Below are 27,931 nucleotides of genomic sequence, written 5' to 3'. Positions count from 1 at the left end.
TCCGACTAAGGGTTGGGAACCACTGGACCCGCGCCACACTCTGCTACATCGTCCCCTCCCCCTGAGGACAGCGGTAGACCAGAAACGCGCTGTGTGCACGTGACTTCCAGCATTGTCTGAAGTGCATGTCGTTAGAGGATCATCGCTACAGAGAAAAGCTTCTGCCCCGGAGGGCTTTCCTGCACTAGATACAGACAAGACCATTAAAACCTCTCGTCCCCCCCCACCCCCTCCCCTAGATCAGGTTAGCTTAGCGTAGCATACAGTACAAAAGGCCCCAGAACAGAACCGGCTTCGACCAGCCTGACCTGGCCCTCGGGCTGGCTTGCTCAGACGAACTCCTCGTCGCACAGGGCTCCGCCCCCCACCAGCAGAGAGTGCTTGTCGGCCTCGCTGAGCGCCATGCTGTTGAGGGAGTGCTTGTCGGAGCGCATGGAGTTGATGGAGGCCTGGCTGTAGTTGATGATGCGGTCCAGCAGGCTGAGCTTGGGGGAGGGGCGGCGGAGCTCGCCGATGCCAATGTGAACGCTGACGTCGGACAGGCTGCCCTGCCTCCTGGGGCCGCCGCATAGCTGGGACTCCAGCTTCTCGGCACTGGGCTTCGTGTAACTGTGTGGAGGAAGCATGGAGCAGTGGTTCTCAAACTTTTTCATGTCAAAGACCCCCAAAATCATATGTATTTGGTCGCGGACCCCCATCTCAAAATATTTGAGCCTAGGTGCCTGGACCGCTAAGCCACGGTCCAGGCCAGCAAATACATAAGCAAATATATAAGTTAGCTTATAATATATATAATGGCTTAAGTATAAAATAGTGTTAACAGGTTTAAACTGTTCCATATTTTAAAGACATTTTAAAATACATTTACAGGGTGGAAGTATAGACTCTGTATGCGTTGAACCACTGGTTTCTATCCAGTCTTACCATTTGAGTAGGAGAGAAGACATAACTACTGAGACTGACGACAGAGCCATGGCAGCAGAGCCCATCCAGGGCTGTAACACCAGGCCAATGGGCATGAAAACACCTGACACACACACGCACACGCACACACACACACACACACACACACACACACACACACACACACACACACACACACACACACACACACACACACACACACACACACACACACACACAATGACAAAACACAGTCAGTGCTGCAAGAAGCACTCCCGATTTTTACTCAAGTAAAAGTAGAAATACCACAATGTGGATATTCTCAGAGTAAAAGTCCTGTACTCTAAATGTAAAAGCATTTCAAACATTTTCAAAATGTACAAGCTCACAAAACGTTGAGCTGCGGATCGGCTATTTTTGAATAGATAATAATATAGTTTTCATATAATTGTAGTGGAGTACAAAGTACAATATTTGCCTCTGAGATGCAATGGAGTAGAACTATTAAGCATTGAAAAATGTACATACTCAAGTAAAGTAAAAGTACCAAAATGGTTGAGTATATGTACTTAGTTACTTTCCACCAGTGAACACAGTCAACCATGTGACTACATCTCCAAACAAACATGACAATGTGTGTCCTGCTGCCACCTACCTGCAGCGATGGGAATGCCAACCAGGTTGTATATGAGAGCAAAGACGAAGTTGATTCTGATCCTCTTGACTGTTTTCTTGGACAGATCGATACTGGCGACCACGTCCAGCAAGTCATTCTGACACACGGTGGGGAAAGGGAAGCAACGTTTAGATGAAGATGCTGATCAAATAAAAATATGTAATTTATATAAAGGTACCAACTCTCATCCAATAACAGACAGAATAGAAGCCCTATTGGAGGATTGACCACCTCCATTTGACAGAAAGCGCTCGTGATAATTGGGTGACGAAATGTATTTAGAATAGAGTCAAATGGTCTGCAACAGTTTGTGACAAAATGCACATTATATTTATTATAATTATCTGCTTGATCTATGGGTGTTATTATGTCTGATTGATATGTGACATCTGATCTATCTATGCATGTTATTATATACGTGTGATATGTAACATGTTGGACACTGTGAAATATATGAACATTTCCTATTCACGTGAGGGGTAATGGGTCTGATCACTGGGGTGATTGAGTGATTGATACCACACTCTACTTGACAAATAGAGGGTGTGGTGCGCGCAGAGCTCAGATCACACTAACCTGTGTAGCAGAGGCGACAGGAGAGGAAAAGAGGAGATCTCCTCCGAGGCGCCAGTTTATAGTTGAACTAACAAAGTTAGTAATAGTGAACTGCAGCCAACGACAAAGAATATTCGAACCCAGCGGACTCACGGAGGAAGGAGCCTACCGTTGTTGCCGTGGGGAACGGACGCTGCGGTGTTCGTGAACGTGCCGCCGGCCGGTGTTGGAGTCGGGAGGAGCCGAGGCCAGCGGTGAGGCAAACCCAAGCATCTAAGTTTCTTTGTGGATTACAAATCAGGGGTACCCCGCCCGAACTTTAGTTATTATTTGGACCGTTTGTGCGGAAGACCGTTTACATGTTCGTTAGGATATAAAGACAATAGACACTCTCGAGACCGTGCCCCACGAGAGGCCGTTCGGATCATAAAGAGGAGTTGTTTGTTATTGTTTGACAAAGCGAATGAGCGACTGACCGTGCAGCGCTCTGACTGTATAACTGAAGCTGGCACTTAATATATTGTTCACGGGTGAATCTGAGATGTGAGGGGTTCGTGAGAGGAACATTTGGGTTGTTGTTTTGTGTGTTTGTTTGTTTAGTAGGGAAAGAGATAGGGACAGAAGTGGTTTAAAGCCCTGAGTATATTATTTGTTTTGCCATTTTTGTAATGGTAGTTATTATTTTGTGGCTTGAATAAAGTACTTAAGTTAAAATCCTGCCGATCCTGTTGATTTTCCTTTTAGTTAATAATTTTCCCTTAAGAGTAAAAGGTCGATTGTTACAAGTTTAACACTTTCAACCTGGAATTACTATTTCTTTCCATTTTCTATTTCACATTATTAAGTGAAAATGTTCTAATTTAGCGTGACGGCTAGTTTAGCGTGATGAAATATGAAATAAGTGGTTAATATAATACTAATCGATTTAGTCAATTGAAGTTGTAGAAGTGATTTTTCTTTTTTACAACAATCAAATGATTGTAGTAATGGTAAGATGACAAAGAAAAAAAGACATTGTCCTTATAATTACTAGTCTGATAAATTAATACATTCAAAACGAGCCTAGACAGCAGTTGGTGACTGGTCACACAGGGGACTCTCACCCGGATCAGAACCACGTCGGCAGCCTCTATGGCCACGTCCGTGCCCGTTCCAATGGCGATGCCCACGTCGGCCATGGCCAGAGCTGGCGAGTCGTTGACGCCGTCCCCCACCATGGCCACTCTCTTCCCTGCCTGCTGCAGCTGCTCCACCTTGGCCACTTTGTGGGATGGCAACACCTCGGCAAACACCTTCCTGATGCCCACCTGTGTGCAGCACAACACATGATGGGATACCAATGTTATCCAATCAGGAGAGAGAAACTCATATGGGATATAGGGGGAAAAAAAGATTTTAAGTGATAGAAAAAAAGAGCAGGCAAAATTGGAACTGTCACACTGTAAAACAGAAGCTGATCAATTATGTTTGTGGGGTTCTTTCTCTCTCCTGGTTTGATAATTATTATTATTATTATTTTTTACAAAAACACCACTTACACCCCCTTCAACCACTTAAACCCTATACTTATTTGACTGGGGTCCCCAGGCCTCTATACTTGGTTCGACTCCTTTTTTCCCTCTTCACCAAATCTCTGCCGAAAACAGCCCATCTATAAGCTCACAATGAGCTAGTGGATTGGTCACACTAGGGTTCATGTGGTTAAGTTACATGTATATTCTCATTCATCCGTTTATGAGCAGGCTGTATATTTAAACTTACGGCAACTAGAAGTTCTCATGTGTCATGTGTCAATATCAACTGGCAAGGCCAGTTGATATTGACATATTGTTTTGGCTAAACAAACAACCTTCTTCATTCGTGCCTGCTTCAACAGTCACGCTAGCTTGTAAGATAAGTGCTGTCAATAAACACTTGTTAGCCAATACCAGTTACAGCTAGCTAAAACAACTCCACAGTCAAGTCCCTCGTCATTTGGCATGTAAAACACATCTTTACTCTCATCACGAGTCGATACAACTGTCCTGTTTTTAATTGTATCGTCTCTCAGCTACATCAGATGGTGTAGAGTTTGGAACTAGCTGGGTTTGAAACCATGTAGGGCTTTGTTCAGACTTCAGGCAGATGCAATTTGTTTCTCAAACAGTCTTTAGGAGTGATCACAACGAATTTGTGTATCAGACGTCATCGACCTATCTGCATTGGTTGCGGTGGTAAACGACGTACTGTCGTAGGCATTGAGTTAATGCTTCATTTACGACAGTTTCACTCGCTGGAAATAGCCGATCAACAAGCTCACAATGCGTCTCCAGTGTCCGAGGGTTCAGACTGTGGCACATCTTTAGAAATCAGACTTCAATCACATTCCAAAGCACCTAGGATTGTGATTCAAATCCGATAAGCAAACATTTGTTTTTATGTGATATTTTGCTATTCAACATAATATATATATATTTTTTAACAATCTGGATAGGGCCAAATGGGATTTGGGCTGCCAAGCGTGAACAGAGCCTAAATCTTGTGATGATAATGTTGTGGTGTTTCCTTTGTGGTACCTGAGCAGCGATGGCGCGGGCCGTCTTGCTGTTGTCACCCGTCATCAGAATAACCTCCAGACCCATGTTGGTCAGAGTGTGCACGGCCAGCTCCGCCTCCGGCTTCACCGTGTCTGCTATGGCGATCATGGCACACAGCAGACCTGCAAGGGCAAGAAGGGAACGTTTCTATCTCGGTAGGTGTTTTAATGTTTTAATGGTATTGCTTCCCATTTTGACTGGGAAAGCATCTGTGTCATTTTAGATTTCTTTGGCTATTAAAAAATAGCAGATATACAAGCTCATAGCGCAATTTTTGCAAATCTTTGAATACATATTTTTTTAAGCGAACATTTGTAACTTAAATCTTATCTTTCTGGGGGCCTTGACATTAAAAAGTTTGAGAACCACTGATATGGCTGATATAAAACTTTTGTAGTATCGGCCTCAGGTCTTGATGGGTTAAAAAAAACGTGCTTCTCGATTATTCTGTTACAATTCGGTTATTGGTTCTAAACATATATACATCATATATATATCATTTGGGTTAATTCCACAGCCATACACCACAGGGTATGTGATAAAGGTTGACTCACTGTCCACAGCCACCAGGACCGCAGTGCGTCCTCTTCGCTCGTGTTCTATCATGGCCTCGTCCACGTCGGCTGTGATCTGGAGGCCGTTCCTCCTCATCCACTCTCTGTTCCCGATCAGAACCACATAGGAGGCTGACTGGACCAGGGCTGTGCAACACCACAAACACGTCGGTATTACTATACTTGCGATGTTTTAGGACAGTAATGAAAAGAAAATGCATTTTTTACAAATTTAACCCTAACACCTGAGTTATACTACCCCAACCCCTAAACCTAACCTCCAAATGCCTAATCCTAACTTCCAAACGGAATCTTTTCCTAATTGTTACCTCCTAATTGTTACCTCCCCCAAAAAATGTATTAACCATAAAACAACAATTTCTCTTGTGAGGTCCAGGAAAATTGTTCTCACAATGTCTATTTCTCAAATTCTAATATATTTGTGGGGATATTTGGCTCCCAAAGTATAGTAAACCAAGCACACACACGATCGTCAGATGATCAATAGATAATCTACGTTCCAATTTACATCTTTGTACCGTGTTCAGTGTGACTACAATGACTACAACAACATCCCCAGGACTACTGTACATGCCCCAACATACCGAGTGGCTGTGGGTCCATGATAAGCGGATGGGAGCCCGTGGAGGTTCTGGAGTCGGCGATGTGGATGAGGATGCCGTTCCTCTGGTTGTTGTCCTCGCTGTCGCTGTCCTCCTGTCTCAGCAGGGACTCCGTGTTGCTGACCAGACATTTGATCCCACAGCCCGGCACCGACTGGAAGTCTGTACACGACCCCAGAGACTCTGTGCCCAACTCCTGCCAACAACACAGAAACACATTCAGCAAAAGACACATGGGTCACACACAGGCCTAGAGCTGCAACTACCAACTTATTGTCGATTATTTCTTCAATGAATTTAAGTGATTACTTTAGTCTAAATAGTAAATACATAATCATATTATATAATGATGCCAAAAAAACTGCTGTATGGCAAACTGTACCATGGCAAGCGCTCATGCGGCGGCCAGCGGCAATGCTACTATAAGGACACCCTAAAGGCCACTCTCAAAAGCTGTGGTTTTGATTGATTGATTGATTGAATACTTTATTAGTCAGAAATGTAAACAGCGCACCGTGCAGTCAGATATTTAGGCTATACGTCCTGGGGACTTGTTTCTATTGTGGTCCTATCCAGAGAGCTGGGAGACTGACTCACAACAACCCCGTTTCAAATCAAGCGTGGTGTAGCAGAGTTGGAGAAGCGCAGCCTCCACCCAGCCGAACAGAATGACAGCTCTCTGCAAAAGCAGAACCCCTTCCTCCCCCTCACCTAGCCAGCCCCCAACCATCACCTGCCCTCACTGCAATCAGTCATATCTCTGTGTGAGTATCGGCCTCATCAGTCATCTACACACCCACAACACATTGTGAAGTCTCTGTCATTTTCCGCAAGCGAAGGACTAACAAGAAATGCATAATCTTATAATGATAATCTTCAATTACTTTTTATGGTCTACATTTTAGATTTAAGACCAGAATAAGTAAGATAACTTGCTTATCACAAGTTATCTGAACCTGAACAGACATGTTGAAATCACTCATTGTTTACCCAGCAGTTGTACCGTAAATAGCACATAATAGAAATTTCACTTAACAGATGATATGATTTTTTTAAATATTTATTTTATTACTTGAATTTGTTTTCAGTTGATCAATTCACTGATTATTCATTTTAAATCATTTCACCAATACCTGCCAATTTTATGAACTTTTATGAAAAAAGTAAGGTTAAGGTGCTTGCATCAGGCATCTTGCCAACACACTGGGTATTATTCCCGTTCTCGTCAAGATCTGAAATCAGATTTATACACAATACTTGTTTTTGTCCATTGTACGCCCGTCTAGAAATGTTCAACATTTTCAAAAGAAACATGGAGATACAGACAGAATTTGAGACGTCAGTACTGAGTGGACTGACCTGTTTGCAGTATTTGGTGATGGCCGCCCCCAGGGGGTGTTCGCTGTTGTTCTCAGCAGTCCCCACTACGGCCAGGAGGCGTGAGCGCGGCATCTTGTTCCCCTCCACAACCATCTTCATCTGAATGACCTTAGGAGCGCCGTATGTAATGGTCCCAGTCTTATCAAACACTACACACCGGACCTGCATGCAGATAATAAAACAACCACATATAAACACAAACACATTGGAGCGTTTTAAGGACTTCATTTGTGACATTTAATAAGGAACAAATATGAAGACTAGCATGATGGTCTAACAAAAAGCTTAACCTTAAACCTTATTTGATCAGGAAGGGTCCCCCAGGGCTCTAATCTACATCCACTAGTATTTCCCTCTACACCAAATCTCTTCACTGAAAAAAGCCACAGTCCGAGAATGGCCACTGACAAATGTACGCACAGTTTTGTAAACTAATCGTATCACCGCCCCAAAATGCAGGACCGCCCTATAGACTTTGGATTGGCTCTGCAATGCAGTTATTTTTTAACTCTCTAACTGTTTCCACTTAGTTTTAGCAACGAAAGGTGGGAGATTGAAGTGTTTAGACACTGACTTGTGAATCTATGAATTCCATAAGGGTGTATGACAGCTCCTAGCGGTTCTGGCTCACCTTATGGGCCATCTCCAGTGGCTCTCCTCCCTTGATCAGAATGCCGTTCTGGGCCCCGACGCCCGTCCCAACCATGACAGCTGTGGGGGTCGCCAAGCCAAGTGAACAGGGACAGGCGATGCATAACACCGTGATGGAGGCCTGGAAGGCGAAACGAATCACTGCCTCCGCCTTGGATATGCTCTTGTCATAACCCTGCAGGACAGAAAGAGTCACTCTCAGCATCAGGAAGGAATATACAGGCAATCTAACAAATAACACATGATGATAAAAAAAGGGTGCACATTTTTCCCTCAATATTTAAATTTGAAATTACATTTAGGCATCAATCAGACCTGATAACAAAATAAGGAAGAGGAGATTGGGGGTGAGGCACACAACTTTTATACTTCATATTAAGTGATCACAAGTGGTTTATTTTATCAAATGGTCCTAGATTTCAAGGTGGTTCAAGGTGTTCTCTTATGTCTTGTGTACATAAGGCATATAAGGTGGGGGTGCAGTAGTCTTTGAAGAGCTGGAATGAAGCTCAGACTCACAGGGAAGTACTTCTCAACCAGAGGAAAGTCCACGAAGCCGATGAGGATCCAAGCCAGCAGAGTGAGGACAGAGACCACCACGATGAAGGGGACGAAGTAACCGCTGATCTTGTCTGCATACTGCTGGATGGGAGCCTAAAAAGGAGACAAAACATAATAATGATTTTATCTGCATTCTGTTGTATAAGGAGCCTAAACAGTAGAATAAGTAACTCTATAGACATATAGGGTACTACTTGAGGATGCATTACATTAGGACTGCACCTGCTTTGTGTAGCCCTTATGTATCTGCATTATGACGTTTTTTTAATATTGTTCATTATATTGCACTTTGTTTAAAATGTTATTGTTTTTTTGTATATGCTGTGATCATGTTGTTGTATTCAGGGCGTCCTTGAAAAACAGAGCTTGCTCTCAATGGTCTTCCCTGAATAAATAAAAGGTCAATACTGCTGGATAGGAGCCTAAACAGCAGAATAATAATGATCTTATCTGCACACTGCTGGACAGGAGCCTAAACAGTAGGCTAATAATGATCTTATCTGCACACTGCTGGACAGGAGCCTAAACAGTAGAATTTATAATGCCAACGTTCCCATACTTCATTCGATGATGGTAAAGGTGATATCTATATTTGTGAGCTTGCAGATCGGCTATTTTGCTACTTTTGTGTGACAATATATAGTTGGATGAAGTAGGGCATTAATTTACAACAAAAACACATATCACTATATCATTTATTCATCACGCCCTTGGTGTGTAAAGACCTTAAGCCTGAGTATCAGCATCAGTTAGCTGCAAGACCACCTCCTTAAAAAAAACTCATGATGACTTGCCTTTGAAGTCTGAGCCTCCTCCACCAGTTTGACGATCTGCGACAGCGTGGTATCCATGCCGACGTGGGTAGCGCTGATCAACAGAGAGCCGTTCTGGTTGATGGAGCCAGCGATCACCGTACTACCCGGCTTCTTTGTCACCGGCATGGCCTCACCTAGCGGCACAGGTCACACATCGTTACAACACACCAGAGGACAGTGGAAAACAGCATTCAAGTGTTCTGGGTAAAAGGGAGAGGGTCGTTTGCAGTACTCATACTGTACATACAATAAGACTGAATTATTTTATTGGCTTTTCTCAGCAACCTTATTGATTTAACTGCCATTGTTTTTAAGAAATGTTGTTTTGTTACTCAACATCAGAAATGAAGGGCTCCCCCTCATCGCAACACCAAAGTTTAAATCAAAGTGTTGGTTAAAGGCTATTTAATCAGTTAGTCTGTAAGAGTTAAAGTAACTGTAACCTCTGTAGAAACACATTAAAAACAACTCATGATGAGAGTAAAGTTGTGTGTTTTACATGTCAAATGACGAGGGACTTGACCACCTAGCTACAGTATAGTAGCTAGCTGTAAATGGTATTGGTTTTGTAACAAGTGTTTATTGACAGGAGTTATCTTACGGGCTAGCTTGACAATTGAAGCGTGCATGAATGAAGAAATGTTTGTTTAGCCTAAACATGACACATGGGATCTTCTAGAGATACAGTACAAATGAACACAGGTCTGATCCAACCTGTGATTAGAGACTCGTCGGCCATGGAATGACCCTCGATGACCCGTCCGTCGACTGGGAACTTTCCACCAGGAACCACCTTCACCACGTCACCCCTCTGAACCAGTTCTACATCCACCTGCTCCTCACTGGAACACATTGTCACAGGGCATACATTTATCACTAAGGAATTCAGACACGGTGCAAAGTATCTTTCATTTCTACACTGCTCTTTACAATACAATGAAAAGTAAATGAAAGTATTTCTAACATGGGGTGGTTTGTTTATGCTCTACCGGTCCTTCAATGTACTGTACCCGAGATTAAACTTGAGATGTATTCACTGCAAACATCTACAAGTTATTCTGATCATCATTTCAACATGAAATATGAGAGGTACTTTCAGAGAACACAGTGCACTCACTGTACCTGAGAACAGAACGGTCACTGTTGAGAGTGACCACGGTGGCTTCAGTGGCCTGCAGTGACATCAGCTTGGACAGAGCTTCTGACGTCTTGCTCTGAATGAGAGACACACACTGTTTATGAATCACAGCCAACAAGGTCTTTTGTAACACTGTTTATGAACCACAGCCAATAAGGTCTTTTGTAACACTGTTTATGAATCACAGCCAATAAGCTATTCTGTATTTGTACATTTTGAACATTAAATGAAGTATAAGATTCAGTGGGATAAGGGACCACACTTTGGAAATATATTGAATGCTCAATTATTACAATTCTATCATTACAATATTTAGACATCAAATCATATGAATATGTTTTTATCAATAACAAGCATAACACTTAAGCAACATATTGGCCAGCTCTAACACACACACACACACACACACACACACACACACACACACACACACACACACACACACACACACACACACTCGGGGTGCAACAGTTAATTAAACTAATTCATTCGATTCTGACCAATCTACAAGCATTTTTGCACGACACTGTTGTAGAAGAATTGTAGAATTTTCCATGTCAATTCGTTATACAAAAATAAAAAATAAACCCTTTTCTCAATTATTCGAAAAAGCTATCAATATAATAATCTCTGAGAAGATAATCAATATTTGCAGCCATATTATATAGACACATTGATTTTGGATTTTTGCTGGATAAAGCTCCTGATAATATTTGTGTGCGGTAGGCGTACCTTTGCTATCTGCTCCAGCCAGCGTCCCAGGGAGATGAAGACAAACAGCATGGGCGGCGTGTCGAAGAAGGTGATTGGGTTGATCTTTGCCTTCTCCACCATGGCCACCAGGAGGATGACCACCGAGTAGGTGAAGGCGATGGTCGTGGCCAGAACAATGAGCACGTCCATGTTGGCTGACCGATGCTTGACCGCTTTATACGCTTGAATGTAAAAGTAACGGCCTCCAATCACCTGAGGAGAGAGGAGAAGGCAGGGATGACACACACACACACACACACACACACACACACACACAGAGAGAATGGGGATTTATTATTGCCTCTTCCAGAGCATTATCGTTACAGAAAAAAGGGGATTGAAGTGGTTAATCAGACTAATCAATTTAGTTGATTATAAAAAACGAAAAAAACATTTTGAGTCATACAAAAATCAAACAAAGAATAAAAAGATGTGCTGATTATTTGATTAAAAAAAGTAATCGATAGTATAATCACCAACAAAATAGTTGATAGTTGCAGCCCTAATGAGACATACCTGCACAGGCACACAGAACAGGAAGGAGAGCAGGTTCATGATGGACAGCCCTGGGAGCAGCTGTCTCTCCAGGAACATGGTGGAGTGGTAGAGGACGCGGTCCTCCGCCGTGGCGTTGTGATGGTGGGACGTGCTTATCTGGTGGTCCACGATCATCATGTACATCATCATCCCCATCACCGGCACGCAGAACACAAAACTCACCAGGAACGACTTCCTCCATCTGGGGTCAAGAGAGGGACCATTGTGCTTTACGAAATGTTGACTTTTGAATACAATTCCATTTAGTTTTAGTCATATTTTAGTCATCTGAAACGTTTTAGTTTTCTAATAAGATTATAGTCGACTAAATCTACAGTTGATTTAGTCAACTAAACTTTTACACTTGGTTGCATGCTGAAAATAGCTGATCTACAATCTTACAACGCAGCTATTTTCAGAGGGGACCAAACATAAAATGACTTGTCTTTTAGTTCTACTGGATCTCTTCTCCACTAGTTCCTCCCTAACATTTTAGTCTAGTTTGTATTTGTTGACAAATTGTCAAAATATTTAGTCTTAGTTTTAGTCATCGTAGCTTACTTTTTATTTCATTCTCGTCAGTGAAAAAAAGATAGTCGACGAAAATGTTTAGTTGAAAAATCAACACTGGGACAGACGCACACACACACACACACAGAAGAAATTTGGCACTGATTGGCCCAACGGTATATTATATATATATACGGGATATTACCTCAGTGCTGATGTGTGTGTGACAGACATGTGCAGGGAATGTTTATGAAAATACGGAACAAATTGTAACCCTATTGGTTTAAAAAGGGACGTGAGATTTCATTGGCAACTAAAAGGGAATGGTTCTTACTGATGTATCTCTGTGCTGTGGTCCAGGTGACTCCCAGTGCGGTCCCTCTTCACCAGAGATGCTTCAAAGCCCAGATTCTGTCAACAGTCACACTGTCATCTCATCTGTCATCACACACTTAAATGTGTCATCTTCTTCTCATACAAGTTGTATAAATATAGTAGGGCTGGGCCATAAGGACAAAAATATAGAAAATATCACAATATTTCAGACCAAATACCTCAATATCAATATTGTGAAAATAATATCCGATTGTGACAAGATCAACTTCATTTTTAATAAAAAAAAGATTGCTCAAAAATAGTGAAAATATTTATATATTTAAAACCTCTTCAAAGTATAAAATAAGGTGGTTAAAGTGGTTAAAACAAAAATAAACTACAATTTTGCCATATCAAAATATGCAAAATCCCAGACGATATCTAGTCTCATATCACCATATCTATATAATATGGATATATTGCCCAGCCCTAGTATAAATATCACCCAGACATGAAGTAAGGATAAATGAATACCTCTATCAGTTTGATGACGTCTCTTGGGCCCGTCACCTCAGGATCATACTTAATGTGGGCTTTGTTGGTTGCCAGGGCAACAGAGGCATAGATAATTCCCTTCTCTTTCATGAGGTTGGATTCAATTTTGTGAACACAAGATGCGCAGGTCATTCCCCGGACCTGAATGAAGAAGAAGAAGGGAGGCAACCAAGTAAATGACAAATGTAAAAGCTCTTCTCTGTCAACAAAGCGGACTGCTTGTGTCACAGACCCATCTAAAAAAATCAACTGGTGTTGGTAGCGTCTTTTGATAGGTCACAAATAGCTGTATGACACAAGCTGCCCAAGAGGGGACGTGGCAGCGACTCACTTAATGTCAAAGAACATTTAAACTGTGGCAATATAACAACATTATGGTTTTGACACAATTTGCTTGAGCGCAAACAATTTTTCCAGTGCGACCAAAACAGGATGTTGCGGGAACAAAACCGAGCACACCTCTTGCCCCGTCACCGGTGGGTGCTTGTGCATACGTGTGTGTCCTGTGTCTCCATCTGCCCACCAACATTCATTCTCTTTTCTCATAACGTCTCCCAGTTTATTCTATTATGTTTCTTCTTTTTTTTTTACACAGACAAACACCTTTATTCTACCATTGCTAACATAAACTAACCAACACATCTCCGTTCTCCATCTCTGGAGAACAAAGATGTGGGGTGTCCAAACCATCTGAAGAAGACAGCAAACTGGTTTGTAAATATGTGATTAATGGGGATTCAACCACCGGCAGATATGCCACTAACAAATCTAAATGCACAGTAGGGTGCTCATTCTAGATTTTCACCCACTTAAACACTATACATAGTTGACCTACCAGGTCCCCTCCCCTTTTCTCTCTACACTAAATACCTTCGCCGAAATCAGCCGATCTACAAGCTCACAATGCGGCACAAGCCCTCTCCCTTCACTTGAATTGACACATGCAGTGTTTGACGTGAGAGCATAATGGCCGCCGTGTAACTGTGGTCATCAATGCTGTTCACTCACCACTAGTTCCAGACTTCCATCAGAGTCCTCATAGTTCTCCATGACGGATGCGGTGAAGCCCAGCTCTCTCACACACTCAGCGACCTTCAGCGGGTCGATGACATCCGGGTTGTAACGCACCTCCGCTTTACTGGCCATCAGCGCCACAAGTACAGAGTACACACCTGCACAACATGACCAATTTAAAGGTTATATGAAAATGTATTGTCTTTGCATGCTGTGATGCATTAACCACTTAAACCCCATTTGCTTCGTTGACCGGGGTCCCCCAGGACTCTTCTCCAAAAATAACCAATCTACAAGCTCACAACGTGTCGTGTTCATTATTAAATTACTAATAAAATAATGATATCTTGATCCTTCTAAAACATACCCCATTGTGATTGGGACACGGGTGAAATATCTAGTGGCATTGTTTATAATGCACTTTCTGCTTTGCCTGTCACTGTCAGGAGATAGAAATATAATGTTAAGCGTTGGCTGCTGTACTGATAGCCCTGCATTGGGATTATGGTGCCATAAACACAGCATATATCTCAAAACATGTCACATTATGATGTGTTGTGAGCTTGTACATCGGCAATGTTCACCGTTGTATGACGGCAAGTCATCGCTGACATGACAAGTCTTTATCATAGACTGCTGTGTCATTACCCTAGCGAGTACACGTGATCGTTTATCTATTTAACGTACTTGTCTGCATATGTTGTCAATGATCTACAGATCTGACATACATATAATTTTTTGCTGCATCATATTCAAGCCAACTCCAACAGTCGAAACTTTCTCTCTTCCACTACTACTGCCTGTCACTCTCCCTTAAATCTTCCGGTGACCTTCTTTTCTTTGTAATCTGTTTTTTTGCCCGGCGTTTGACCGGTTACCAGTGGTTTTAAAAACATTTTACAATTGGAAAGGATGAAAGAAATACCACATCTGTGACTGCGTGCAGGCTGGAGTGGACGTGAACAAACGCAGATTGTGGGAGCGAGCTGTAATCTCCCAGCAAACGTCTTTTTGATCCAAATGACATTGGGCTCTCATAACGCTATGTTTTTAATGGTAATTACTGATTTCACAAAAATCATTACAAAACACCAGTACCGCAGGAAATTAGATGCCCAAAGTGCCAGGTGTGTTCTGCTGGCCCGGACAGTTAAAATGTCCTCTGGGCCAGCGAGCCATTAATAATGTTGACACCTGTTTTTATGCCAATTTAGGATTGATGTCATAGACTGGCATCCAAGGACAATGATAATGGGTACTGCACAAAGTACTTTTACCATGGGTTTAATACCAAGTTAAAAATGGTTCACCCACCGGCTTCATTTTTAAGGTTGCGTTCAATGTTGGCGACACAGGAGGCGCAGGTCATGCCTCCTATCTGAATGAAGCATTTGGAATTACTGCTGGCGGGGCTTTTCTCCGGGTCGCTGTCCAGCTCCGGTTCCTTCACAGGTGCTGATGGGCTCGATGACACCGAGCTTCTTTTTGGTGCAGGCAGCAGGGAGTTGGTCTCTGTACACAGCGAAAACATCCTGGGAGTTAGAATCCACTCAACCTTTAACACATTGCCTGCCTAAGACGTATATATACGTCATTTAGAAATCAGCTGTTGCCTGCCAATGACGTATATATACGTCTTTGGAAAAAAGGGAAAAAAAAAAAAAAAATTTCAAAAAAAAATTTTTTTTTTTTTTTTTGCATTTTTTTATAATTTCAACCCTTGTCGAATTATGAACAGAATAGGAACTAAAAATGTTCGAAGATTTGCTGCTCCATTCACTTCAATGTTAAAATTCAAACGGACAAACAATTCACTTTGTTTTTTGGTTTAAAACTACTGCTTTTGAGCTATATTGAAACATCAACCAAACATGTCAACGAGGTCAAAATGACCTCGTTGACATTTGTGAAACCACACCTGAATCTCATCTGTGATTAGAAACCATCTGGGGATCAATCATACTGGAGGAAAAAAATCTGTGGCTACGCGAACAGGTACCAAAAACATGGCAAAACCCTGGCAGGCAACAGCTAAAAATCTGAAAAAACTCTGGCAGGCAATGTGTTAACTGTCGCATTGTGAGAAAACAAGAATGGAAGCGTTAATGCTAAAAGCAAAACTATTTATTAAAGCTATTGTTAAGCAGTGCAAGGTTCAGCAAGCACATTCAGAGCAAGGAACACAAAAAAGACTGATCAACAATACGACACACAGGAAAGAAGAGATCTAGTAGTTTGTATATCGACAAGCAGTTTTAGTGTTCATTACTTTTATAACCACTTAAGCCCTAATTTATAGTTCTTCATATGCCGAAAAAAAGCTGATCTACAAGTTCCTAACATGACAATTTTCACCTTTAATGACATGCCCAAAATCGGGATGCCAGGTTGAAAGTGGCTTAAGAACTATGCACTGCTTCATAGATTTAATAAATGATTTAATGCAGGAGCTTCCGTTTTTGTAATTCTTTCATTGTTAGGAGGCCATTCCCCCACTATGAGAAAAAGTAAATGTGCTGGAGGTCTCATTTACACCCTGCTGGCATCAACATACAGTACACTTTCTGTATACAGACTGTGTCTCAGATTATTCAGATGGGTTACAGTCACACCTGACATTAAAAGGCTTCCTGGATAAACAACATGAAATCAGATCTGGCTTTACTGTAACTGTATCACGCAAAATACAATTCTCTAGTCTGCGCTCAATCTCTTCCTATTCATACCTTTAGAAGAAATACAACCATCCCCATCATATGAGTCATTGTTAATAAGGTACCCTTTTAAAGAATAATTCTAACAATCTGAGCTTTTATGATGTGTTTCTGTATAAAATGTCAGGTGCTCAAATGATGCATTTCATTTATACAATATTTATTATTATTATTATTATTATTATTATTATGTGGTTGAATGCGTCGCTGACCACCTTCAGAGCTGGGTTGTATGATTAAATCTGTGTGAGTTCTATCTTGGCTACAGAACAATAGAACCATGTTTGTATTAGTGTTCTCCAATTACAATGTGATTCACCCTACTGTAGACAGGTTAACCACTTAAACCCCATATGGTTGAGTCCCTCAGAGCTCTGTGCTAGTGTATTTTTAGTTTTTTTGTTATTGTGGGGAAAGCTTTCGCTGAAAATAGCTGATCGACAGGCTCACAACGCGTCGCAGCGATGGGGTTTAAGTGGTTAATGGCAGGCTGGCATAAAGGGGGCTAATTAGAGTGGGACCGGTTCCTCCAGTCCAGCTGAGTTGCAAAGATGAAATGTGTACTTTAAATTCCTGTCTTTAGTCAACTGGGACGTAGGCTAAACACGCTGTCTGTACAATGACCCTGCTGTTGTCTCTATAGTATTGTAACAGAAAGTAGCTATTGGAGCCCAACCGATATATCGGTGTGGCTATTGTATCGGCCACTATCTGACTTTTTGACGACAAAGGCATTGGCAATCATGCAGCTGATGCATCCCATTTGTATCCACTTTCAACCGGACATCCCTATTTTGGCCATGTCATTTTCAAAGGTTTTCACAAATATAAAAAAAAAGATGTACAAGCTCACATCGCGTCACAACACAATGTGTTGTGTTGATCAGCTATTTTGGATTTTTTTACTATGATTTAAATGGTCAAATGAAATAAAGTTCAGTTTATGTGTATTTGTGTTTATTCCTATTTATTCGTGTGCTTATACATTTTATGTTCTCAAGTAGAAACTTCTAAGCAAATACGTTTTTCAAATTGTTTAGAAAGTTTAGCACTTCTTGATCGGCATCCGTCTGGCTCTACAGGTTGTTGAACTAAGCTTTCCATTTCCTCACCAGGCAGGAAGGCATCGAAGCCCATGTCCTCTATGGCTTCTCTCAACTCCTCTGGGGTGGTGAGTAGAGGGTCGTACTCAAACGTCCCTTTGTGATTGGCCAGAGACACCTGGGCCGACCTCACTCCGCTCCTCTGGGAGATCATGCCCTCGATGGACTGGACGCACGAGCCACAGGTCATTCCCTCGATGTGGACATGAGCTACAGCCACCAGGGGCTGGTTGAAACAGGGCTGGGGGGCTGTGAGTTGGGCCTGGGGGGCCACAGCCACCAGGGGCGGGCTGAAACAGGGCTGGGGGGCTACCTGTGGAGACAGAAGTGGGGAGGAGGGTGACGACGTGGACTCAGCGGGGACACTGGGAGCCTGGGACTCCCAGGGCAGGGTCTTGAAGCTCCCCGGTGGAAGTGCCTCGATGGCCTGCTGAAGCAGAGGCACGGTGATCATCTGGGGGTCATAGCAGATGGACGCCATCTCCTTCTCCAGGGAGACGACCACAGAGGAGACGCCTGGCAGCGTTGACACGTTGTCCTAGATGTAGGGGTGCAACAGTTAATCGAAATAATTGATTTAATAGAATAGAAAAATTGTTGATAATGATTTTTTAATAGATAGGTTTTTTCTTTCAAAATGCTTTTTTAAAATAGCAGAAATATGTCATCTACAAGGTCACACCACGTCACATGGAGACGCCTTGTGAGCTATTTTTGCGCGACACATTGTACGACAATCACAAGTCAATCACAAAAAGCGGCTAGCCCTACCTGGATGTTGACCACACAGGAGTGGCAGTGCATGCCCGTCACCCTGAGTGTAGCCATGGCCGAGTCCTCCGTCTCTTCTTCTGAGGTCTCGCCCGTGGGAGAGACGGCCGGCGACCGCTGATAGCTGACCAAGCGTTCCAGCTCGGCGGGGGACAGCTGCAAGGGGCGGGGCTTGGACTTGACGGAGGCCTTGAAGCCGGCGACCGCGATCTGGTCGACGATGGTCTGGGTGGTGGTGAGGTAAGGCAGGTAGACGACGGTAGCTTCCTGAGACTCTAAAGCAACTATGTACACAAGAAAAGATGAATTATACACCTACAACAATAAGGAGTTTCCAGTAGAGCTGGGCGATACGGACAAAATTAATATCACAATATTTTTGACCAAATACTGTAGCTCAATATTGTGACAATCATATCAAATTAGATCTTAGCTCACAACACGTCGCATCGTGATATCAACTACAACTAGCTACTACTAGATGCTGTATTTTCAAAAAAGGAATTTTCTAGTAGTATTTTCTAAAATGCACTTTCTGCTTGCCTGTCACTGTCAGGAGATAGAATGTTAGGCGTTGGCTACTGTACTGATAGCCCTGCATTGGGATTACGCTGGCATAAAACACAGCATATACATTTGTGCTTCAGTTTATCAGTTACACAATATGGGCTGATTTAGCAGAACTGATTATTTCTGTACACGTCAGAATCTCATTTATACCTCATCATATGATGGTGTCGTTCAGAAAAAGCCGAGCTACAAGCTCAAAACACGTTGTATTGTGACATGCTGTGAGCTTGTGGATCGGCTATTTTCACCGTTGTATGATGGCAAGTCAATGCTGACATGACATGTCATTATCATACACACTGCTGTACATAACCCTAGCGAGTAGACTATAGGTCCTACGTTATCTTTTCTCTATTTAACTTACATGTCTGCATACTGTACTGTATGTTGTCAATGATCTACAGATATGACATCTCATTTTTAGCTGCATCATATTCAAGCCAGCTGAACTTTCTCTCCCTCTCCCACTCATATTTCTCATATTCACTTTAAAACACCGCAGAGGTCATTTTAAAGTCTACTATAGCTTTTGTGAGCAAGCCAGACACTTTTTAAGTTGCTTGAATCAATATTTAAAAATGTGATATTAATTTGATCTGACACAACCCCTTCCTATATAAACCCATTGTAACTTCAAACTCCATTTTAACCATGTTCAACTAATTGAAAACACACGTCCTTCGTTCTGGTGAATGATATTGTCCTGATGGGTAAGGGGTCGTGTTTTCTCAATTACTTGCTTCATTTATTTATCTAATGTCTTTATTAAAAGTAATTGAAAAAGCACAGCCCCCTCAAACAATATTCAGTCACCACTACTCACCACTGAACCACGGACAGGTGTTTTCAATGAATCTGACATGGTTAAAATGGAGTTGCCAAAGAGGGTTCTTTAAATGAACCTCATACTTGATGATTCTGAATTTGACGTTCAAGGTACAATACACTAAATTCACTAAATTCACTAAAAGAAGATGTAACTGGTCTATAAAGCAAAAAAAAGACGTTACATGCAATAAAAATCTAGGACAGCCAGTACATGTGCAATGATAGTGGTGCTACACCCAACAGCCCTACAGTCAAATAGCCCTATAAATAACATGTCACTCCCGATAATAGGGCTGAGATTAAAGGATTTCATGAGTCACAATCAAATCCTTGCAAACAATCTCCCTGAGGCAAAGCTGCGGAAACGGTGACATGCAGAATGAAGACACAAGTGCTGTAGGAAGACATGTTCATGTCTCCAAATCCATTACCACTTCAGGGAAGGAGTCGGTAATGTATCACTGTGCCGCTTAAATGGATTAAAATGAAAGATTGAATTTTTTTTAGGCCAAGTTTCAATCTGCGTTTTATGAAACGGTGTGAAAGGGGCACACCGGTGCTTTGTTTTCTAAACAAATTGTTTAGGAAACAATTATGATGTTTTAGTATTTTTCTTTTTGGTACTGGTATTATCCAAGGCCATTATTGTTTATGGAAGACGCTTCTGACATATATTCTATTGCTAGTTTGAGCAATTAAAATAGTAACATTTAATATCTATAATTACTGTAAGGCACAAGGGCTAGGGTTATGCCTGATTTATATAAGGTTGCACGTTCTGTGGTGCACCGAACATAGCAGATCTAGCTCACAGTCACAACGCGTTGCAGGTGTGTGAGCTTGTACATTTGAGAAAAGACGTGCTGGCCTTTATGGAATCCAAATGACTGAAATCCGTTGTGGCGACTGAGAACTTGAATCCACGAGCTTGTGAAACAGACAACCACACCTTTGATCTTCTGAACTCCTTTCAGCTTTCCGATCTTCCCCTCGATGGTAGTGGTGCAGGAGTGGCAGGTCATTCCCTCGACGCGAAGCTTCAACAGAGCTGCCCCTCCTCCTGCTCCCGCCGTGCCGGGAGACGAGGGTGACGTTGGGGCTTTCTGGGGGGCGACGCCATCCACGGGGGCGTCCGGAGACGTCCCCACGCAGGCCACCACCTCTCCCAGCTGCAGTTCAGACGTCAAGGAGGGGACAAACGTGACACTGAGCCCCCTCGGGTCCTGGCTCTCCCTGACGTCGAGCACTCCCTGAACCTGGGACAGCCTGGTCAGGGCTTCCTGTTGGCCTTCTGCGGTCAGGCCTGTCGTGGGTAGCGGCCGGGTGTCTGTGGCGACCGGCGTGGCCACGGTGGACTCTGATAGGCTGCATTCAAAGCCCATGTCGTCGATGGCCTCCGACAGGGACTCTGGGCTCTGCAAGCTGAGGTCAAATATGACGGTTGCATTCTTCATCTCTAAGGACACCTGCGACATAATAACAAGTAACGTCAGAGATAAAAACAATAAATAAATCCATTTTCAACTACCATTTTGCTAGAACCATACATGTGAGATTGTTGTCGATGTGGATGCCATTAAATCATAAAACAATGAAATGAGGATAGACTTTAAGAAAAGGATCAGCTATTTTCAAATAGCCAAAGTTTAGATTAAGATTAAGTGGGCTTAAATGTTAATGTATGTTTTGTATATAATAATTCAAATCTACAAAGTAACTAGTAAAGTTTTCAAATAATTGTAGGAGTAAAAGTACAATATTTGCCTCTGAGTTGTAGTGGAGTAGAAGTAAAAGTATTGAGAATTGGAAATACTCAAGTAAAGTAAAAGTACCTTATAATTGTACATAAGTACAGTACTTGAGTAAATGTAATGAGTTACTTTCCACCACTGTCATTGCCTAAATAGACATTTGACTAATTGAACAAGGGCAGTCTACTGCTTTATTTATGCTAGATCAGACACCTGGCTGAAATCAGAGAAAAACTGGTTATCAGACAAAGGAGAGGCAGGTTATTTCAGCTACCAGTGTGATATGCCTCAACATACAGCTGTCCTGTTGACCAGAGCGGCTGTACAATAAAGGGTGACTGAGTTCATCTGCCTTGCAAAGGTCACATCCTGCTCCACTTCCATCTACATCTACACTCTCTCTTTCCAGTAAAGCAGGAAACATGTGACGGACTCACGAGGGTCACCTGATTGAGCCACCAGTTACAAACCACAGACAGTGTGTGTGGGGGGGAGCTGAGGGCCTGGTAGAGAAAGGGAAAACTGTCCAAAGAACAGAAATCAATTCTCTCCTTCCCATCACATACAATAACAATCCTCATAAATGGAGGTAATGATTCTTTTAACCCATTAAAGCCGGGAGCACATCTATGTCATTTTAGATTTCTTTGGCTATTCAAAAATAGCAGATATACAAACTCATAGCTCGGCCCGAATGCCGCGCTACGAGCTTGTAGATCTGCTATTTTTGAATATCTTTGAATACAGTATTTTTTTTTTTAAGCAAACATTTGTAACTGAAATCTTTGCATGTGGGGATTCTACAAATGTCTTCTAAAATCCTACAATTTTTTGAAAAATGCAGTTTCTATATCAGTGGTGCTCAAACTTTTTCATGTCAAGGACCCCCAAAATGATATGTATTTGGCCGCGGACCCCCATCTCAAAATATTTAGTTCCAGGGACCCCCATGAAGCAAAGATTGGAGTTCAAATGTTCGCTTTAATAATATATATTCAAAGGTTTCCAAAACTTTTCATGATTTTTCAAAAATAGCTGAATCTCTGCTATTTTTGAATAGCCAAAGTATCAAATATGGATAAAGTGGTTACACAGATGCGTTCCTGGTTTGCATGGGTTAAGGAACCCTAACAACGTTTGCTTGTGCATGCAGGCTGCATATTGATCTGCTGGAACAGAATTCTGCAAAGGGCAGAGCTCTGCCAGGATCACACTATTACGTTATCTTCTCATTTGACCCCTGCCTGGGGGTGAAACACAGCATGACGGAAAGGCCAGGTCGCATTTATTTCAATCTGGGATCTCTCTCAGTTACATGGATGACTGTGTACCATCAATTAGACCAGCCTTCCCCTGAGGGAATGAGTCGGAGACAAATTAAAGCTGACTGTCCTCAGAAAAGGAAGGACCTTTCCAGAACCAAATAGATTGAAAATAACCTTCTGAGATCTTAACCACATAAGCCCTACATAATTCCATATATATATGCTTGACCATACGACAAATAGGAAGAAATAGCAGGTATATAAGCTGTGTTAATGTGGTTAAGATATTTTCTGCGTTTAAGACAACATTGAGGCCACACTGGAATTTTACGTCCTGTTTTGGAGCAGTTGTTTTGAAATCTCACAAGATGTTATTAAAGGGAAACTAGGTTAAAGGTAATCATTTTTTCAGGAAATGGTGACTTAAGCTACTTGTGACTCTTATTGTCACAAGTAGCCCAAAGTCAGCATTTCCTGAAAAACTGGCCAGAGTGGGCAAGTAGAATGTGTGTTTTGCTGGCCAGGCCCAGAGCGTTTAAATAGTGCTTCCAAGCCAGCGGGCCATTTGTCAAATCTGTCAAAAGTGTAGTTCCACATTGCATCTGCTTAAAATAAAACAGATCTATTATGTGTGCGGGCACACCATGGTCGCTAAAGTAAAGCCTCATCTGTTTCTTATACGTTACGGATATGATAATACTTAATTAATCCCCCAGTGGGGGGAAAAGTCATGGTGGTTACAGCAGTACAAAGTAAGAAGAGACAATAACTACAGCACTCAACCATACAATACAACAATACAGATTAGATTACACTCACTCACATACACATACTACTCTCTCACAAGCACACCCACACACATTAACTATGCAAACAATACACCAATTGATGCTAGTGATGCGTGGGAAAGCAAATAATTTACTATTCACCCGTCCCAAATGAAGCCACATTTAAGATTTTAAACCAAGCACAAATGTATATGCTTTAAGAAGAAAGGTATCTCTTCTACTTGCAATTATTCATTTGTTTGTTACAGTTTTCTGATCTGGATAAACCAATCATAAATCTCTAACTGATGTTCATCTGTAAAGTGCCATTCACACTGAGCACTATAACTATAAAGATAACTATAACTATATCGTTCACCATTGTAATCTTTTTTTATAGTTGGTGAGAACCATCCACTTGACTTAGAACGATTTGTAAAACTATATTTTTATTATATATACTTTAACAATGTTTGCTTCTGGAGGTCCCTCCCTGGAACAACATATTTTCAGATGGGGGTCCGCGACCAAATACATATAATTTTGGGGGTCCTTGACACAAAAAAGTTTGAGCACCACTGATATTATTATATTATCGGCCTCAGGTCTTAATGGGTTAAGTGAGGTATTTAATAGTAAATCTTAAACAGCGTAATTTAAATGTTGGGGGATTATTGCCAATCACCTTTATATGTATGACTCCAGGCAAACCTCTGACACGCTGCTCTATGGATTGGACACAGGAGCCACAAGTCATTCCCTCCACGTCCAGGGACACAGAGCACAGCTTCACTTTCTGTGTCATCATGACTAGTCTACAAGGGCAAAGAGGAAAAACAGAACCAGAATGAAGAAGGGTTTTACATGTCGTCACTTACAATATATAAGTACAAGCAGTGTATTGGTAGGACTTGTTCTACCGAACTGCTCTAACATTATAAATATACAATACAACAACAGCATTTACTTATCTTTAAGCAGCAGTGTCAAAATTGTGCAGGTACAATATACAGATACAATATCTTATCTTATGGCAGCAGTGTCAAAACGTGCACTTAAGGCTTAAGCAGAGGTATGAAATATCCTATATCTTTCTATCTTTAGCAGCAGTGCCAAGTGAAATGCTAATGTGCAAATAGAAGGCAGGCATATACATAAGAAAGAAGAGTCACTTGTTCTCTGGAAGCCTTGAGATGCCAATTTGTTTAAACAATCACAACATTAGGGGGAAATAGAAATGAGATAATGGTATTGTCTGCCAATTCATACTGCTGTGCAAACAGCCAGCCACAACAACAGGGCCACACAAGTAACACAGTCATACCTCACTGATGCAGTTGTTTGTAATTCAGTAATATACCACCTATTCCTAACATTGTAAAATAAAATGGTGCATTCATATATTCAGTCAAATTCAACAAGGTCTCCAAGACATCACAGATTAGTGTCAATCTCTTAAAGATTCAGTAATGCATATGATTATTCAGAATATATGCATAACGTGACAAGGATTACATAATCGTCCACTGTTGCTTAATACATTTTAAGCACCAGAATTTGTTTTTCATGTCAATAAAATTGTCAACACTGCAGTCACAAATTCCCAGTACTGGCTTTGAAGAACTTCAGAGAGAGATCATTCCAGAAATATGATACATGTAATACATCTAAAACGTCACTTAAAAGACAAGGAATGGAAGCAGCAGTATGTATTTTCTAAATTTTCTGCAGAACATTTTCAAGTAGTTCCAAGTCGTAACTACTAAGTTGTTGTTTTTAAATACACACATTTACACAATAAGGACTAATGTGTGGCTTTCAAACTCTAGAAACGTAATTATAGCACTGGTTTCTATTCATTCCATATATAGATCAGTTATAACTGATCTACAAAATGATGAACAAAGACATACTTATGAGCTTGTCTTTGTCTTTGTTCATCATTTTGTAACAGAGCATGACCTCATCAACGTTTTATCTAAACTTCAGCAAAGTGACCAAAAATCCAACAGCAAAACTTAATAAATTTAAATTTATGGAAACACACTTATTTCAACAGACTTTTATACTTTATGGTTTTATCACGTTTTGAACTTTATCCTTTAGTTTTCTACAATGATAATGACATTTTAACCATGTATTATTTGTCTTAGTTCATCATTTTGTAACAGAGAATGACCTCATCAACGTTTTATCTAAACTTAAGCAAAAGTGACCAAAAACCCAACAACAGCAAACTAAATATATCTAAACTTATGGAAACACACTTATTTCAACAGACTTACTTACTTTATGGTTTTATCACGTTTTGAACTCTATACTTTAGTTTTCTACAATAATAATTACATTTTAACTATGTATTATTTTTAACCCACATGGATAAGGTTGTCAAATATTTCAGTGTTGTATTTAGTGTAATTCGTGTATCTATAATTTGCACATAATAATGAACATTGAAAGAATATAAATTAAGCTGTTATAGTGATTTTCATAATGGCACAGGTGGAAAAAGTAGTTCACTTAAGTAAAAGTATCAATACTGCAATGTAGAAATACTCTGTAACGAGTAAAAGTCCGGAATTCAAAATGTACTTAAGTAAAAGTACCACTGAAGAATATAAATTAAGCTGTTTTAAGCAGACTTATATCTTGGCACATACAGTTCTATAGTATTAATGTTACAGTAACATTAATGTCAGTAGCTGCTGACATGAACTATAACAGATGGTATTGATAACGTTATCAATCCACAAACAAACGTTATTGATTGAAAATGATCCATAACTCTCACCTTTATATATAGTTTTGAAGTTCTGCTGGTAACGTTGCAGTAAGTACAGTCAGGTTAAGAAGCTAACAGGCTAACATTAGCCTACCAAAGCTTCCATTATAAAGCAGGAATGAAAACAAACATAAGGGACATACTATAAAACACTGACAAACCGTTAAAGCGTTATTTTCCCTACAATAAATAATAGATTAACACATAAACAAGGTGGTTAAAGCTCTCTGTTCTTCCCTGGATCCCTTCATGCCCACAACCAGACTGGAACCATAAGCAGAGTTGCCAGATTGTGTAAGAGAAATAAGCAACCAGGTCTATAAAAACAAGCCCAGAAGAAGCCACATGAGCACTTTAAACCTATAAATATACATTGGCTGTTTATAATATGCCCGATCTACAAGCTCACGCATCGCATGCTTGTAGATCTGCTATTTTTAAAGACATATCTTGGGAAAGGGTGAAAATTTAGGAACATTTTCAAATCCACACAAATCTTGTGTGGGGGTCTCTGGCACAAAATATTTTCAGAAGGTTGGGTCTACAAATATATATTAATTTGGGGGTCCAGGTCCTTGACAAACAACATTCAGGAAACAAGCCCAAATAAGCAACTACACTTTAGAAACAAGCCCAAATGAGCAACTACACTTTAGAAACAAGCCCAAAAAAACACAACCACCAATAATTTACAAGCAACTTTAAAGAAAAACAAGCCCAAACTCGCTTATAATAAGCATAGCTGGCAACCCTAGTCACCCACCGTCAACAACTAAATGACTTCCGGTCACTATGTAAAAAATAAAACCCAGATTATGAAAGGTTTTTCTTAGAATGTTGTAAATTATAACCGGCAGTAACTAGTAATACATGTAGGAATATATATTTTTAACGAAGATAAAATGGTTGTCTTTTTTAAATTACACGACACATTTATAGCAAAAACTTAAGTTAAGGCTTAAAAAAAAGTAAATACAAGTCATCATACCAGATACTAAAAGGTGTTCCTTCTACTGTTCTTTTATTAACTAAACTAAATACAATTAATATAAGTCATCATTACCAGATATTACATTAATAAAGTTAATACAAGTCATCATACCAGATATTCAAAACTAAATTAAAGTGAATACAAGTCACATTACCAGATGTTAAAAGGTGTTCTTTCTGCTGTTCTTTTATTCCTCCGAGTGGTCCTGGTATTGGGGGGGCTTTGGTGAGTATGTGCCAGTGTTGCCAGATTGTGTGAGAGAAATAAGCAACC

The 27,931-nt window shown here is 41.0% G+C and overlaps 1 protein-coding gene across 1 annotated transcript; it reads right to left on the bottom strand.

Moving 5' to 3' along the window:
• On the bottom strand, positions 1-26,940 carry LOC311033726 (copper-transporting ATPase 1-like). The gene is made up of 24 exons (XM_084041338.1): positions 26,677-26,940; positions 24,571-24,700; positions 21,052-21,568; positions 18,705-18,988; positions 17,943-18,471; positions 15,431-15,628; positions 14,111-14,274; positions 13,082-13,243; positions 12,567-12,643; positions 11,702-11,924; positions 11,165-11,398; positions 10,417-10,508; positions 10,009-10,136; positions 9,274-9,428; positions 8,438-8,572; positions 7,899-8,093; positions 7,247-7,429; positions 5,870-6,083; positions 5,265-5,411; positions 4,690-4,832; positions 3,238-3,441; positions 1,559-1,676; positions 925-1,027; positions 1-609 (listed from the first exon to the last, which is right to left on the bottom strand). Exons 2-24 carry the CDS (start codon positions 24,691-24,693, stop codon positions 330-332), a joined length of 4,608 nt encoding a protein of 1,535 aa, XP_083897464.1. The 5' UTR covers positions 24,694-24,700; positions 26,677-26,940; the 3' UTR covers positions 1-329.
• Between the last annotated feature and the right edge of the window lie 991 nt (positions 26,941-27,931).

The sequence above is a fragment of the Gymnoscopelus microlampas genome, assembly GCF_963454915.1.
Source record: "Gymnoscopelus microlampas genome assembly, chromosome: 18".
In the NCBI taxonomy this organism is placed as follows: domain Eukaryota; kingdom Metazoa; phylum Chordata; class Actinopteri; order Myctophiformes; family Myctophidae; genus Gymnoscopelus; species Gymnoscopelus microlampas.
This window is presented reverse-complemented; position numbering and strand designations above follow the sequence as displayed.

What these genes read in the sequence shown, in the direction of transcription:
- LOC311033726 (XM_084041338.1), bottom strand. Translation starts at nt 24,693, where the DNA reads ATGATGACACAGAAAGTGAAGCTGTGCTCTGTGTCCCTGGACGTGGAG. An exon ending in AGTGACCGTTCTGTTCTCAG is followed by an intron (nt 10,137 to 10,416) that starts GTACAGTGAGTG and finishes AATGTGTTCCAG; the next exon opens with TGAGGAGCAGGTGGATGTAG. An exon ending in CATGGACCCACAGCCACTCG is followed by an intron (nt 5,412 to 5,869) that starts GTATGTTGGGGC and finishes GGTGTTGCACAG; the next exon opens with CCCTGGTCCAGTCAGCCTCC.